Raw genomic sequence first — 17,685 nt, 5'->3', positions numbered from 1 at the left:
CCGAAAATTTTCATGATATTAAAAGATCTTCAATATTAAAAATCATGTACAAGTTTGACTAGACTGATGGTTTAGTAGATAATTAATATCTGCCAAATATATATTTATTGGTCATAATGATTAATTATGTCTTGAAGACATTCGTCCATAAGACGAACAACCCCAGTGGTGCACCAAATAATTATAATACCCGGATGTAGAACGACCAGATCTGAATATTTTTGGAAAATGACTAGAATCTGATTTATTTTGAAATTGTCATGAATATTATGAATACGGGAGAAACTTATGAAAAATATTATTGTTGTTGACAACACAATTGACTTTATAATTGCTCAATTTGGATCTAGAGCTAGTTACGTGAAGTGCCTTGATTATTTGATATATATAAAAGAGCAATTAAGGCATAGCTCAGCTCACTATTGTATTCTCTATATTATGTGTACACACCATTGAATGGGTGATGAATATGATGGTGAACTAATTTTACATGTGTTTTTACCGTTCCACTAGAGATTGGACCTATGGCACATACTTGTATGATAATTAAGTTCTTAGGCACTAAGGTGATTGATCTTGACAAGAATCCAAACAAATCATTAATATGGGTGTATATTATGATATAAATCAACTAACAAGAATTTGAATTTAAACACAACTAATTATGTGTTTAAAAAAAACAACTAATTATAAAAATAAACTTTGATAATTAAAGATATGACTTAAATTAGGAAGAATTATCTTCTAGATGCAATAAATAGATTAGGGGAAAACAATTAATCAAAAGTTTAAAGATCGAATTGCACAAAACGATCCTTAATCTGAAGTCAATTTTCATAAACTATAGTTAAGGATTAGAACAAGGAATTGCTCCACTTCATGACATATCAACTCCTAGTTCTTGAAGAAGTGAAGAACAATAACAATTTAAAACCCCAATTTTCGTTACTTTTATAAGTGAAATTGGGTGTATGCAAAAAGTGGGTTGATTTAAACACCAAACTTTCATTAAGAGAAGTAATCATCCAAAGGCATGTTAATAAACGTTACGTACCATCTACTAACAAGATTTCAATTAAATTCTGTGCATACTTCAATGAACTCTTGAATTAAAGTATTCCCCTTTTATGCAGGCCCGATCCTATCATTTTATAGGCTCAGGGCGTAACAACAAAAATGGGCCCTAAATTAAATAAGAAAAAAAAATACTAATGTCAAATAATTTGAAATAAAATTTATAAATTCTCACTACAAGAAAAATGCACATAGGCAACACTAAAAAGACAACAGTTTTTGACAAAAGTGTTGTCTTTTGTGTACAGTTTTGGACAAAACCGTTGTCTTTGACGCAACACTTTTATCAAAGACAACAGTTTTTACCGAACTGTTGTCTTTAGTGTGTTGTCTTTGTGCGTTTTGTCAAAAGACAACACCGCAAAGACAACGGTTTTTAAAAAGCGTTGTCTATGTGCATTTTTTAAAACAAAAGACAACGATTTTATGTAACCGTTGTTGTTGGTGTGTTGTCTTTAAGTGCATTTGAATACACAACACTACAAAGACAACGGTTATTTAAAATCGTTGTCTTTGTGCATTTTTTTCATTTAAAGACAATTGTTTAACAAAACCGTTGTCGTTTGCATGTTGTCTTTAATCACACTTGAATAGACAACACTTCAAAGACAATAGTTTTTAAAACCGTTGTCTATGTGCATTCCGCTTTTTATTTAGACAGTGGTTTTATGTAACCGTTGTCGTTGGTGTGTTGTCTTTAAGTGCACTTGAATACACAACACTACAAAGACAACGATTTTTTAAAACTGTTGTCTTTGTGCGTTTATTATTTTTAAAAAGGCAACAGTTTTATTTAACTATTGTCGTTTGTGTGTTGTCTTTAAGCACACTTGAATAGAGAACACTACAAAGACAACGGTTTAAAACCTGTTTTTTATTACTTAAAAGACAACGGCTTTTGGGACAACGATTTTAAGGTTTTATTTAACTGTTGTCATTTGTGTGTTGTATTGGAACAAAATAAATAAAGGCTGTTACCAATAAGAATTGAACCAAAAACCTTCATTCACCTACATACACCCTTGTCCACCAATCTACTACATCAATTAGTTACTTAAGCACTAACACTTAATGCATTTATTCCTACATTTATGGGTAAGTTGTTAGAAACTTTGGTGCAAAATATAAAAAGAAAACACTACAAAGAAAATCAAACCCGCAACCTCTAAGCACACGGATTTTTTTATTAGGCTATTATATTTAGTTAGGCTATTTTATTATATTTATTCATTATTCTTTCAATAATTTATTTATTTATTATTTGGGTCGCATTTTTTTTAGGGCGATACTTTTGGGCTTTGTATGTATCCTATTGGGCCTCACGTCCCAATTAATAATTAATAATAATAATATTATTATTTTCCTGTTCCGCTCAATATTGTTATGGCCTTGTTTGGCAATTAACGGTAAAAGGTTAGCCGATTATGTTAGCGGTTAACAGATAGTGATTTGTGTTAGTGGGTTTTACCAGCAGATTGTATCAGGACATTATTCTGTTGCTGGTTTTTAATTGTTATGGGTAATAATTTTATAATAATTATAAGTATTTAGAAAGTATAAATTATCGATATATTTAATATTTTAAAAAGTGAATAAATAAAAATATATTAAAAAAATGAATTCAAAAATTGAAAAAAAAAGTCTATATCATAATAAATAATTATGATATAAATTAAGTCTAAGAAGAACGTCTAGCTACCATCAAACTTGAAGCAATATTAGCGGGTTGGGGGTAGGGGTGTAAACGAATCTTATCGAGTCAAATATCTTACTATTCGATTTGAATTCGACTATTTTGAGAACTATTCGAATTCGTATTCGATAAATATTCGAATCTAAAATTTTATTCGTATTCGATTCGGCTACATTATTCAAATATATTCGATTTGACTCGAATATTCGAATTCAAAATGCCTAACTTAATTTTTTTTACAAGTTCTCCAATAAATTAAGATAAAATGTAATAAAATTTTAAATTTAAATAGCATAAAATTTTCTATTAATATACTTATTATACTAATATTCTATTAATATATATATATATATATATATATATATATATATATATATATATATATATATATATATATATATATATGAATATAGTCGAATCAAATATATTCTGATTCGTATTCGATTCGAAATATGTATTCGAATTCGGATTCATATTTGAATAATTCAAATTCGAATCGAAATATTCAAATTCTAATCATGAATCGAACTAAAAATATTTGATTTGTTTACACCCCTACTGCGAGTAGTCCGTTGGACTACTTAAAAAAAAAAAAACTAAAATGTATCATTTCTAATTTCTAATTTCTAAAAGAATAAAGCCTAAAACTAGGGTTCTAAATTCTGATAAGCACACCATTTTCAGTCTCCCGCAGCCGCTCCAACTCCTCTAAGGCTCCAAGCATCCAAATTTCAGTTTTGTACTTCCCGCAGCGGCAGATTCGCAGAAGTCCGCACTCCGCACTGCCGCAACGCCCGCAAGCCCGCCGGCAGCTGATCACCGCAGTCCGCCGCCCAACGCTCACTGGAGCACCGCCCGCTACCCGCCTCCTGCCGGTCACCGCCCGACGCTCGCCGCACGACGCCCGCCGCCTGCTGCTCACAGGAGTCACCGCCCGTCGTCGCTACATTCCAGAGTCCAGACCATTTGAAACCATTGTTGTACCAAAACTCCAAAAGGTTAATTGTAATTAACTAATTATGTATTTATTTTTGTCAGCTCTGTGCGGCTCTGTGTATGTTTTTTTACTTTGAAAAATGGATTGGTTAATTACTTAATTTAATGGCTTACACTCCTTACAGAGAAGCTAATAGCTATACTATATTGCACATTTGCACTAGCAATTTCAAAGTATATAATGTCATAATGTATGATTATTGGTTAATTCCTTAATCCAAAATTTTGACTTCTTATTTGTAATTTTGTATGAAGTGCAGGCGGGACTTCCACTCTTCCAGGCTCCAGCAGGCAGTAGTGCAGTCTCCAGTGGGGTAAGTTCACAATTATATTTTTTATACTCTTATTTTATTTTTAGGTATAAAAGAAATCTCTTTTCAAAGTGTGAATGGAATTGATATAAATGATAGTGAGAATACTCAAAAAAGAACGAAAATATCCGAAGTTTGGAATAGAAAATTCGATCTTAACATTTTTGCGTACACAATAATTATAATGAAAACAACTCTAGATTCTTTAGTAAATGCAAAATAATTAATAACAACATTGGTGTTTTCATAAATAAAGAATTATACTTTATAAAAATGAATAAACAATTTAAAACCAAGTATGGTTATAGACAATCACATTGTTATTATAGATTTATAGTAAATAATACACTAATTATTAATAAAAATTTACAAAATAAAACTTACAAATAAGAGCAGAGCATGACATCTTACTTATTGTGAGCAATAAATAAAACACATTAAAACGTGATAAATGATATTCATAACTAAAACATAATTAATTGGATAAAATTGTTTGAATGGAAAACACATTATAAATTAGACACTTCTCTATTGATACCATATTTATAAATACTTTTTTTGTTAGTTAGATCAATTTCAAGTTTTTTTTTTAAAGATTAATTTGAATACAATGACGCACAATAGAACTTCTAAACTACATTGACTAGATAAGTCATAACAAAGTAAACTATCTTTTAAAACAAATTTTATAACTAAATCACAAAATATTTTACATATATATAACTCATTATAAATTTCACAAAATAACATGTTTTAAATATAAATAGCCCTCCAGATATAATAAGCCCGGCAACCCGACATGGACAGCCCGAAGCCCTCTAGATTAACATAGTTATATTAAAAAAAAAAAATTCTGGCTGGCCCCGCCGTTCCCGTGGGCCTAAGGAGGCAGGGCTGGCTGGCCCTTCTTAGGGCCTGCATTTGACGGGCTTTTTAGCTCGTCCCATCATGAAGGTGGGCTTTGGCAAGCTTTGACGGGCCTGCCCCGCCAGCTCTCATTGATAGCTCTACTATTTATTTTTGTATAAGGGGGGTTAAAACTACAATTCATCTAAAATACAAATGAAAATTGACCGTTCTAAAAGATTAAAACGCTGTCAAACCCTAAAAGCTTCATTTTCTGTTGCTCTACCAATTAGTGCCACCCTTTGCCTTCACAACTCCCTGACTGCCTCTTTGAGACATCTTGGTAACTCCTGAAGCTTGATTTTGCAGCAAAAAATGTCCGAAGCAATGGACGTGGAAACTCCCATTCCGTTGCTCAGAGATTCCACGAGTAGTGTCATGTGTCGGTTGACAGACCCGGAGGGTACTCCACTTGGAACTTCGATGTACCTTCCCGAAATCGCTGGTCCCAAAGAGCTCAATCAAATGGTCAACAAGCTTCTTAACAACGTAAGTTGAAATAATATTAACTAACCAGGTTTGTTTTTTTAGCAAAATTCTAAACTTGCTGTTTTTTTGTTCGTGAAAATTACTTGCATGTAGTGAAGGGTAAGTTCAACTAAGAGAAGATGATATATAATGTTATTTATTTTGTTATTTTTGGGATAAGCTTAAATGTTGGTATGTCATTAATATACCCAATTTGAATGCAATAATGTCCAGAACATGGGCACACCAGTGTGGTTCAATTATTTAGATTTTAGTTGCAAGCAGGGGATGATAAACTCACAAAACCAATGGTGGTAACCATTTTATCTGCTGTCACGCTTAAACATAGGAGTTTTCTGGCTGTGTGATTTTTGGAGTTTGTAGGATATGTTTTTGAAGCCTAGGACGATGACTTGCTTTTACATTATATGGCTTTGTAAGTTGCACCCTCTGACATTTCTTATATTCAGGATGAAAAATTGCCTTATGCATTTTATATCTCAGACCAAGAGCTGGTGGTGCATCTTGGTTCATATTTAGAAAAGAACAAAGGTAATTGGATCCCAGAGTGAACTATTCAAACTTATTCCTTGTTTTTAAGAAACGTAACTAACACTATAATCTAAATTGAAACTTTCTTTTAATGAATATATTTGCAGTTTCTGTTGAGAAAGTCTTGACTATAGTATATCAACCTCAAGCAGTTTTCCGGATCCGTCCTGTAACCCGATGTTCTGCAACAATTGCTGGTATTTAATTTTCTGTCTTTGGTCATTACTGAACATTATTGATAGTCAGAAAACTATACTTGCATAAACATTTTTTTTTCTTTTTCATGTGATTCTTCACTCAAGACTATGTTTCTATCAAGAATTTAAATCAATTATTTGCAGCTTTAACTTTGTGAATTTTGTGTTAAGATTTCTTTGGACCATAGTTATTTCCTATTTTATTTATGTCAATATTTTACTCGGCATTGCAAATTAGTAAATATATATATCTGTGTTTTGCATTTATATGAAATAATTCCTTGTATTGTGATGTTAATTGCAGGTCATACCGAAGCTGTACTTTCAGTGGCCTTCAGCCCTGACGGACAGCAGTTGGCAAGTGGCTCAGGTGATACCACGGTTCGATTATGGGATTTGAATACCCAAACACCATTGTTCACATGTAAAGGTTAGACACAAAATCTTGCTCCACACTCGTTGCACTTACGCAATGCACATTTCAACCTGGGCATGCAGCAGGGGCTACTTAGGTTGACCAGCCTTGAGATTGCAATTTGATCAATTTGAGGTATATTTCATAAACTAAAGTGGCAACATATTCTCTCTGCTACTAGGTCATAAAAACTGGGTTCTTTGTATCGCGTGGTCACCTGATGGTAAATACCTTGTGAGTGGAAGTAAAACTGGGGAGCTTATATGCTGGGATCCACAGACTGGGAACCCTTTGGGCAATCCTCTTACTGTAAGTCTCCATTTGAGTGCCTTTGTTTAACTGTTGAGATCACTGGTTCCGTTACTCTTTCACCATTGCACATCCTACTTCTTTTCAAGTTGATATAATATTATCATGAAATGATTTTTAGTGGTGATAAACCTATAATAAATTGATGCCTTAATTTTCCACCAGGCATGGTGCTTGATCCAACCAATCATGACCAGACTTAAGATTTGCTCTCCCTTTTCCCTTAACATTATCTCATTAGCAACTTGACTTTCTTATGGCTTGTTAACCACCTCTACTCCTCTACGAATTTCCACTTCCAAAGCAACACTTTGATGCTTAACTTATGACTTGCTAACCAACTCTAGGAATTGTGACTTTTTAAGCAACATCTTGACCTGCAACAGGGGCTTGACCTGCAACAGGGTGTGCACCTCTTTGGTATGTCCTAATAGAAACTTGTGGCACAATGACTACATATCTGAACTTCCTTGGGCATGAATCTTTCTTGACACAATTGCAAATGTATTTTAAATCCAGTACTTCCAGAAGGATAATGAGTAATGGGGACGGTGAACTTCAGTTTTGTTTATAATGTCTTTCCAATTCCCCAACCATCCTACAGTTATGAGAGTGTTGACATTCATCTATGCTTGTGCATGCTATGTTCCCCCTCCCTACATATGCGTGTGTGACTGTGTTTATAAATGAATAAATAAATTACTCATTCAAACTTTTCATTTTGCTTTTCCTCATTTTGTTGCAGTGGGTCAGATTAAAGGTCATATTTGAATTGCTTATATCCCTTCAACTTAAATGGTTTATACTTGATTTTGTTTCAGGGCCACAAGAAATGGATAACTGGTATTTCCTGGGAACCTGTACACCTCAGTGCTCCATGTCGCCGCTTTGTAAGTGCCAGTAAAGATGGTGATGCACGAATATGGGATGCTACATTGAGGAAATGCGTTATTTGTCTTAGTGGTCATACACTTGCTATCACTTGTGTGAAATGGGGTGGAGATGGAGTGATTTATACAGGGTACATAATCTACTTCACCTACCATTTTATTGATGTCTTTTATTATTTATTTTGCATTTTTGCTGTTGAAGGATTTACACTTCCACCAATAGACAGCTAATATTCTTTTGAAGGTTAAACTTATATCAGGCTTTTTTGCAAAAGCACAAATTTCTCTGGGTGCATTTTGTTATTGATCTTTGCAAACACAAAGCTATCATATTATGGTTTGCTCACTTGGTATAAGGCGTTGTATTTCTTCTTTTCCTTTGAATGCTTCAAGGATTCTACTAATTTATATAGTGACAATTGACAAATAGAAATAGAAACACTGGTACACGCGTTCTCTAATACAGTTTAAGTTTTTTTTTTTCATATATATTTATTAATATTAATATTAATATTAATATTATTATTATTATTTGCATTTATAGATCTCAGGACTGTACAATCAAGGTATGGGAAACTTCACAGGGGAAGCTTATTCGTGAGTTGAAGGTAATTCCTTTTGTATTTTGGTTAGCATTAAATATTTGTTCTTTTCGTCTGGCTACATGCTATATGTACTTCCTGTTACTATTTGTAGCTTCTCCTTTTTAGGCTGACAAAAGCCATTTAATGAGCCAAAATACAATTCCGTATCTCAAACATGGATTTACCATATGCAAGTGCCTATGTATTCTATACCCAAAATAGGGTAATAAAAACAGAACTTAATTTGTTGGTTAAGAGAGTGGAAATTGTTCAGAGATTTGTAATCTTAGTTTCTGTTCTTACTACCTTTACAGTAATAAGAATTGACTGTCAGAAGCACCTTTAACTGTGTTATTATTTAGAGTTGATCACTTTCATAATCCTATTTCTCACTGCAAATGCAGGGTCATGGACATTGGGTTAACTCCTTGGCATTAAGCACTGAATATGTACTTCGCACTGGTGCTTTTGATCACACTAGTAAAAACTTTTCTTCCCCTGAGGAAATGAAGAAGGTAACTCTTGATCTCACAGCTTTACTTATATTTATTTAAAGTATTCCCTTTCACTGTGAATTTCTAATGTTTTTTATTCATACTTTCTTCAGGTAGCATTAGAAAGGTACAATAAAATGAGAGGTAATGCTCCTGAGAGATTGGTTTCTGGATCAGATGATTTCACAATGTTCCTGTGGGAACCTGCTGTCAGTAAACACCCCAAAACTCGTATGACTGGTCATCAACAGGTATAGTATTTTCTAGTAATATGCTATTAATTATTCCGGTTGAAGTACAACAAATCTCAAGTTTGATCTTGCAACATCAGTTACTCTCAGATTACGCTTGGAAAGAATAATAATAATCTAAATCACTAATAAATTTATTATTGTTATTATTTGTTGTGGATCTTTGCAGCATTAATTATTGTAATTTCTTGTTGCAGCTTGTTAATCATGTTTACTTCTCTCCTGATGGACAATGGATAGCAAGTGCATCATTTGACAAGTCAGTGAAGCTATGGAATGGTATTAGTGGAAAGTTCATTGCCGCTTTCCGCGGTCATGTTGGGCCTGTCTATCAGATCAGGTGAGATTCTGAGTATCTATTCTAATGTTTGATTCACTTAGGTGATGTAGATGTAGTTACTATGATTATTTTGTTTGACAGCTGGTCAGCTGACAGTAGGTTGCTTTTGAGTGGGAGCAAAGACTCAACCTTGAAGGTAAAAAGATATGTATTTTCTTCTGGTAATTGTTCTCCACAAGTGGAACATAGAGTGGAATTACTATAATTGCCAAGTGGGGTAACATTTAGTGAGATTGATCTGAAAACACTAAGGGTGTGTTTGGTTTGCACATGGGAATCGGAATGGGTATCAAATACTTCATAATGGTAATGAGTTTTGGTGAAAGTATTTTGAATGTTTGGTTGTAGGGTGGAATGGGAATGATTATTAATAGTTGGGGAAGTGGCTGAGGAGGAAGATAATGAAACCCTTATTTTATTAGGGAATGAGTTTTGCAATTAAGGGGGTAATCAAAACATGTAGTAGTGTTCTAAAAACTTGCCAACCAAACAATAACAATGACTTTGATACCCATTCCTAATAGCTAAACCGGTCAACCAAACACACCCTAATAATTGCTTGAAGATTTGTATTAATGTGGAAGACCTAATAAATCTTGAGATATCTCAAGCACCTGAGATTCAATCTAAGGATCTTTGTACATTAAGCTATCATCAAAATCCAACTCTTAACTTAATTAGTGAATTGCCTCTTGCATGCAGGTTACATACTATAACAATGTAGCTTCATTTTTGAGTGAATTACTTGTTTATTTTCATTATATAGGTTTGGGATATTCGGACAAAAAAGTTGAAACAAGACCTTCCTGGCCATGCAGATGAGGTAAGCTCTACTCCTTCCCAGGGGGTGAAAAACGGCACAGTTAAATCTGGATTACTTTTCACTATATAATATGGTACTATGGTGTATGAATTTATTTTGAGTTTTAACTTTTTGAAGGTGTTTGCTGTTGACTGGAGTCCAGATGGTGAGAAAGTTGCCTCTGGTGGCAAAGACAGAGTTTTAAAGCTTTGGATGGGTTAATCTGCCTGCCACCTATGTCTATGTCTATGGAAGATAGATATGGGTTTCTGGTTTTTAAGTCAAACATATTTTAGTGTGGGTACAAGCTTTATTTTACACAGGATGAACCAAATCTCGTGAACAGGGCATATTATATCAAAATACATGAAGTTGGAAGGTGTTACGGAATTTATTTTAGTTGAAAGGGTGTCCGAACTGTTTCGTTTTTGTACCCAGGGTGATCTCTATTGCTACATTTTGGAAGATAAAGGCATCAAAGTGCTTACTGGAGCCTGGAGGGAGGCATGCAACTGATGCCATTATCACTTGTACTGGTCTGCTGCAGTGTAGTGTGTATACAATACAATATACCATTTTCCATGTAGCTAGTTTAGATAGAGAGAAAGATTATTCTCCCAAGTAAAACTGATCAAAACTTGTCTCCAAGGTTTTTATTTCATAATATAAATGCAGAATTTATGTGCCAAAACAGTAGCATATATATATGTTGTTTCATTGCACATTAACTACTCACTTGAATGTTACCCAGTGGAATAATTGAAGATTTCCAGCGTCTTTGAGGGTGATTTAGAGGAGGGTAACGCCCAAGGCTTCCGCCCTTGATTACTACTCATGCATTAAAAATCTATAATGCAACTTCTCAGGAATCAGAAGAGAAAGGAAAATGTTGAGAGCCACAATTGAGTACGCCAATATCTCAACCAAACAGTATCTCCTGCTAGCCCAAGGATTCTCAATGCTTTGATATGTGCAAGTGCGACATCTCTAACATCAACCAACCTATATATCCCGTTAGGCATTGCTTCCTTTCCTACGGAGTATAATATATATATAAATCGGTTCTCGTGTGTTGGGAGTGCTCAGGTGCAGTTGTGCATAGGGGTGGCAATGTGCCCCGTCCCCGGTGGGTATACCCGCCCCCGTTTGAATCGGGGACGGGGACGGGGAAAAAATTTGGGGATCGGGGACGGGGATGGGGGCGTTTTCCAATTCCCCGCCGGGGACGGGGACGGGGATACCCCTCCCCGCCCCGCCCCGTCCCCGAATATATATATATATATATATTAGTGATAGTGATCAGGAAAAGCAATAAAGCATCCGTATAGACATTTGTTTGTTTGTACTTTGTCTTTTGTTAGTGGGAGAATATTCCACATGTCATTTACTCCCAAGTCCCACCATTCCATGTTTTATGGGTTGTTGCTGCAAAAAGAAGAAGGAATTATAATTATTATTGTTCCCATACTGGCAGTACTGCAATTGGCGTAGTAGAAGCCAATCATTAACAATGTAAACAAAAGATTACACAACTCTCCCGCACTACTCACCTCCTCAGTTTCTCAAATCTCAACCAGTCAAGCTTTAGCAATCTGGTCGCCGCGGCTACATCGTTGGTCTCCGGTCATAGCCTCCATCCGGGGTCGTCAACTCCCCTGTCTTTCTCATTTGGTGAGTTTAATTTTATTTGTTAATATATTGTGAATGTGAATATTTTTTGTTATTGGTTGTTAATATGTTGAATATGTGATTGTGATTTGTGAATTTCTTTATTATTATAGTGAATATATATAATATCCTGAACCCTTCACCGATGGAAACTGAATCTGCATTACCTGTTGATTCATCAATACCGGATGAGAAAGTTGTGGACCCTCACATTGAATTAACTACTAAAATCAATGAAGATGCACCTACTGAACCAAATATTTGTCCAAAAAGATTAAAATCTATAGTATGGGAGCATTTTACCAAAAAGGTGATTAATGGGGTGGATAAAGCAGAGTGTAATTACTGCAAAAAATTGCTTGGAGGGCAAAGCAAAAATGGAACAAAGCATCTCCATGATCATTATAGATCTTGTAAGATGAAACCCATGCAAAATTTGAAACAACAAACATTGTTACAACAACAATGGAAGGTTGATGGAAAAATGGGCATATCCACTTTCAAGTTTAATCCTGAAGTTTCAAGAAGGGAGCTTGCTTGCATGATCATTATGCATGAATATCCTCTTGCAATTGTTGATCATGAAGGATTTAGAAGGTATTCCGCTAGCCTTCAACCATTGTTTGACATCCCATCTCGAAACACAGTTAAAGCCGACATTTTGAAGATTTATGAGGTTGAAAAATCCAAGATTATCACATTCGTCAATACAAATGCAAGTAGGATTGGCTTAACTACGGATATGTGGACAGCTTCAAATCAAAAGAAAGGCTACATGGCTATCACGGCACATTTCATTGATAATGATTGGAAACTACAAAGTATGCTAATGAGGTATGTTTGTAGTTTTCTAATCTAATGTTTATAGTTATTTCCATTTATTTGTTATATTATTTGTTGTGTAATCTTTTATTTTGTTTACATTTTTAGGTTTATTTATGTGCCTTGTCCACACACAGCTATAACGTTGTCTAAGGAATTGTTGAAATCTGTTTATGATTGGAATATTGAAAGGAAATTATCCACATTGACGGTTGATAATTGTTCTACAAATGATTCACTTGTTAACATCCTTGTAGGCTAGGTTCTTCTCATCTCTTGTTACGTGGGAGTTTATTTCACATGCGTTGTTGTGCACATATTTTGAATATAATTGTTCAAGATGGATTAAAAGTGATGGGTGATGGAATAGAAAGGGTAAGAAATAGTGTTTCTTATTGGTTGGCCACACCAAAGAGGATTGAAACTTTTAGAGAAAATGTGAGACACTTGGGTATAGATAGTACTAAACAATTGGTGCTTGATTATAAAACCCGATGGAATTCCACATATTTGATGCTTAGTGTTGCTTTAGAATACAAGGATGTTTTTATGTGTTTGAAAGAACGAGATGTTCTCTTCATTTGTGCACCGTATGATGATGATTGGGAGTTTGCTAAAGAAATTTGTGACAGGTTAAAGTTGTTTTACAATGCCTCAAATAAATTTTCAGGGACAAAGTATCCAACTTCTAATATTTTTTTTCCATTGATGTGTGAAATCAAGTATGCTTTGCGTAGTTGGATTGAATGTCGTAATGTGATTGTTGCAAATATGGCTAAAAGTATGTTGATGAAATTAGATAAATATTGGGAAGTAGTTCATGGACTAATGGCTGTAGCTAATATTCTTGACCCGAGATATAAGTTGGATGTGATGGAGTTTTTTTTCCCTAAAATATATGGAGACAACGCTCAAGAACAAATGGATAGGGTCCTGAAATATTGTGTGGATTTGGTGAGAGAATATCAAAAGGTTCCTCAACCTACCAATTGTGGTCAATCAAATTTTGAAATCTTGGAAGGGATTGAATCTGAAGATGATGTTTTTTTTAATTCTGGATTTGATACATATAAGGGTAAGGGTAATTCTACAAGGGGTTTGAAATCAGAGTTGGACAAGTATTTGGAAGAAGAAAACATGCCAAGAAATGATCCTATGTTTAATGTTTTAGTTTGGTGGCAAGGTGTTGGACTTCGTTATCCAATATTGCGAAAGATTGCAAGGGATATCTTAGCTGTACCCATTTCTACTGTGGCTTCAGAATCAGTTTTTAGTACTGGCGGTAGGGTGGTGAGTCCTCATCGAAGTAGGCTTCACCCGAAAACGTTGGAAGCTTTAATGTGTTCCCAAAGTTGGTTGTTGAAAGATGTTAAAGGCCAAGGTAATCAAATTTTATTAAATTACATTTATATATTCTCTTATTATATTGTATTACATTTATTTTGTATTGTAGTTCCCACTTGGAAAGATGCATATGGTTCAATTTATGATGATTGTGGGATTAGTCCAGATGAACTTGAAGACATGGAGGTATAAAATTTTATAACTACGCATGTATTATTGTGAGATTGACTAGAACAAATGTTCCAACAATTAACTAAATTACTTTTGTTTTCTTTCAGATTGAAGAAGATTGTGAAGATTGAAGGCTTTTGCTGTTAAATTACTTGTGTTACTGTTTTTTTTTAATGTAATCATGGTTATTGGCTTATTGGAGATTTGAACTTTTGAACATTGGCCATTTTGATTTTTTTGGTTGCATTTGCTATTTGGAATTAATGAATTATGGCTTCAGTTTATTCTACTTTATTTATAAAAAAAAAAATTTATACTAGTTAGACACTTTGACAATGAAATTGACCGGGGATGGGGATTCCCCGTCCCCGCCCCGCCCCGAACGGGGACGGGGACGGGGGAATTTTTCAATTCCCCGCCGGGGATGGGGACGGGGACGGGGACGGGGTTGGTGAAACGGGGACGGGGACGGGGAGTATACTCCCCGCCCCCGCCCCGCCCCGTTGCCATCCCTAGTTGTGCAGTGAGAGGAGAGTCATTGATCTTGCCAAAATTAACGTCCAGGATTAACAACGTTTAAAAAAATGCGGTGACAATTTGGTCATTTTCCATATATGTCAAACTTAAGGTGCATAGGGTTTGTGCTTAAGGTACGTAGGTCTTGTAATTAAGGTGTGTCATGTTTCTTCTTTTGGTGTGTGGTTTCTTGTACTTAAGGTGCGTGGATTTCCTTCTTAAGGTACGTTAGTTCTTTAGTTGATAACTTAAGTTGAGTTTTTGGTTGAAATTTAAGGTGTGTCGGTCTAAAGCTTTAGGTGCATAATTTTTCTTCTTAAGGTGCGTCTTTGTATCACCTAAGGTGCGCCATTGTTATAAACTGAAGGTGCGCGATACTAAGACTTAAGGTGCGCCATTTTAATTGACGTTTAAGGTGCGTTGTTCTAACACTTAAGGTGTGCCATTTTAATTGACACTTAAGGTGTGTTGTTATAACACTTAAGGTGCGTGTTTCTATCACTTAAGGTGCGCCATTTTTAGCTTATGTTTCTTCGTTCCAGACCCGCATTTAGATCTAACCGCATGACCGCAACTGGAACCTCTTATATATAGGGAGGGGTTCCCATGCAAAGCACTGGAACCTCTTATATATAGGGAGGGGTTCCCATGCAAAGCATAGCTTATGTTTCTTCGTTCCAGACCCTTCCCATGCAAAGCATAGCTTATGTTTCTTCGTTCCAGACCCGCATTTAGATCTAACCGCATGACCGCAACTGGAACCTCTTATATATAGGGAGGGGTTCCCATGCAAAGCATAGCTTATGTTTCTTCGTTCCAGACCCGCATTTAGATCTAACCGCATGACCGCAACTGGAACCTCTTATATATAGGGAGGGGTTCCCATGCAAAGCATAGCTTATGTTTCTTCGTTCCAGACCCGCATTTAGATCTAACCGCATGACCGCAACTGGAACCTCTTATATATAGGGAGGGGTTCCCATGCAAAGCATAGCTTATGTTTCTTCGTTCCAGACCCATATTTAGATCTAACCGCATGACCGCAACTGGAACCTCTTATATATAGGGAGGGGTTCCCACGGACAGTATCCGACGCGCCAATTTAACCTAAACGGCTAATTAAGGGCTTTTTAGTCCTTTTTTTTTAGTACTACTGACTCTGTTACAATGTAGTGTCTGTTAATAGCTACTTTCTCAACCTACTGAAGCACGAACCCACTCCCATCTCCATGTGAGAGTGTTTTCCGGGACACTGGGTGCCACTAGACCACAAGGTCTTTGGCGACTTTTTAATCCTTTTGTTTTAACCATCTTTGACAACATCTCTGCGCGTCTCTCTTTCCTAATTTTCCATGGATTCCTAATCTCCATTATTTCCTACTCTTTATTGATTTCCAATCTCAATTATTACCTATAAAGTATACTATGTTCATCGTTCTATCACTATATCAAACGAAGTATTAAATTCAAAAACAACGGCAATTGTCCAGCAATAAAAGAATTCGATCAAGGTATTTTATTCATCATTCAATTTTCAAATTGCTATTTCAAACAAGTTTCTATACACATAAGATTAGGATTATGAATAATGTGCACCTTAAACAAAAAGTATACGCACCTTAAGGTTTAAATATAGGATCTAAAGGATTTATACCTTAAATTCTACGCACCTTAAGGAGTAGTTTTAACCATCTTCGATGTGCCTTAAGGAGGTAGTTTACGCACCTAAAGGTTTAAGTATAAGCACTGATGGCTTGGCTGTGTAGTTACTAAATTGACGCACCTTGAGGATAAAAAGCACACATCTTAAACACTGAATCTACACACCTTATATTCTACCACTGTTATATTGGTGCACCTTAAGCCTTGAATCGACGCACCTTAAGGAGGTAGTATACGCACCTAAATGTTTAAGTATACACACTGATAGCTTGGCAGTGTAGTCATTAAATTGATGCACCTTAATCACTGAATCTATACACCTTGAATCCTATCACTATTACATTAGCGCACCTTAAACATTAAATCGACGCATCTTAAGGAGTTAGTACAGTTTACGCACCTTAAGATTTTAGTATACAAATTAAGGGCTTGGCAGTGAAGTTTAAATCAACGCACCTTAATCCTTCAAAGCACGCACCTTAACTACTCAAATCATGCACCTTAAGCTTTAAATCTACACAGTTAAAACTTTGTAGTTGAAAATCTTAACATTTTTGAATTGTAAGGCAGTGTATATTTTAATTAACGCACATTAAGCCTTGAAACCACGCACCTTAAGGTTTAAATGCACGCATCTTTAACATAATGTTTATATGTTACAGTTCCCAGTGATTTGCAATTGGGAAACAACCTCAGTTTGAGTCCCAGTAACAATACCGTATACCGATGGTTATTCTTTGAATGATAATTTATTTTGTTAAAAGTTAAATATATCTATATATGAAAACTGTCACATTTATTGAGCTATTATTTACCATAATTGATAGGGAATATACCCTGGATATACGACCCTAAGTATTTTATACGCAAACGGTACGCGAGTACGTGTACTAACCCTATAAAAGGGACATTAACCCTACATGTAAGGGGCTTTTTTCCCCTCTCCTCTTCTTTCTAGAGTTCATCCAAAAGGCAATGCTCTCTCCTCTCTCTAGACCATTCAAGAACAATAAATAAAAGAGAAGATTTGAGAGCTTATTTACGGATCCACATTGTCCTTTATAATTTACATACAAGTTTATGCATATTTTGTACATTAGGAGCGTATTGAAGGGAATAAACACTATCAATAATGATTATTAGATTTTATATAGTAATAGCATGGGAGGTAGTTTGGGCGGGAAGTTGTAAAAATAAGATTTTATTTTTATTAGTACTAA

At 35.2% G+C, this 17,685-nt stretch overlaps 1 protein-coding gene across 2 annotated transcripts; it reads left to right on the top strand.

Moving 5' to 3' along the window:
- The first annotated feature begins 3,428 nt into the window (after positions 1 to 3,428).
- On the top strand, positions 3,429 to 10,973 carry LOC116022824 (notchless protein homolog). Of its 2 annotated transcripts, none has more exons than XM_031263707.1 (15): positions 3,429 to 3,765; positions 4,024 to 4,077; positions 5,290 to 5,469; positions 5,919 to 6,000; positions 6,108 to 6,197; positions 6,502 to 6,627; positions 6,794 to 6,921; positions 7,743 to 7,942; positions 8,356 to 8,419; positions 8,800 to 8,910; positions 9,003 to 9,140; positions 9,338 to 9,480; positions 9,562 to 9,616; positions 10,247 to 10,303; positions 10,421 to 10,973. In XM_031263707.1, exons 3-15 carry the CDS (start codon positions 5,296 to 5,298, stop codon positions 10,502 to 10,504), a joined length of 1,452 nt encoding a protein of 483 aa, XP_031119567.1. In that variant the 5' UTR covers positions 3,429 to 3,765; positions 4,024 to 4,077; positions 5,290 to 5,295; the 3' UTR covers positions 10,505 to 10,973. The 2 variants fall into 2 exon arrangements, with proteins under 2 accessions (XP_031119567.1, XP_031119566.1); XM_031263706.1 differs by having other exon boundaries at positions 3,430 to 3,765; positions 4,019 to 4,077.
- The last annotated feature ends 6,712 nt before the right edge of the window (positions 10,974 to 17,685 follow it).

The sequence above is a fragment of the Ipomoea triloba genome, chromosome 6, assembly GCF_003576645.1.
Source record: "Ipomoea triloba cultivar NCNSP0323 chromosome 6, ASM357664v1".
Classification (NCBI taxonomy): domain Eukaryota; kingdom Viridiplantae; phylum Streptophyta; class Magnoliopsida; order Solanales; family Convolvulaceae; genus Ipomoea; species Ipomoea triloba.
This window is presented reverse-complemented; position numbering and strand designations above follow the sequence as displayed.

Bases quoted from the DNA above. Each gene is read 5' to 3' on its own strand.
- LOC116022824 (XM_031263707.1), top strand. From the start codon at position 5,296: ATGTCCGAAGCAATGGACGTGGAAACTCCCATTCCGTTGCTCAGAGAT. The intron at 5,470-5,918 runs GTAAGTTGAAAT...TCTTATATTCAG, and splicing joins TCAACAAGCTTCTTAACAAC to GATGAAAAATTGCCTTATGC. The intron at 10,304-10,420 runs GTAAGCTCTACT...AACTTTTTGAAG, and splicing joins TTCCTGGCCATGCAGATGAG to GTGTTTGCTGTTGACTGGAG.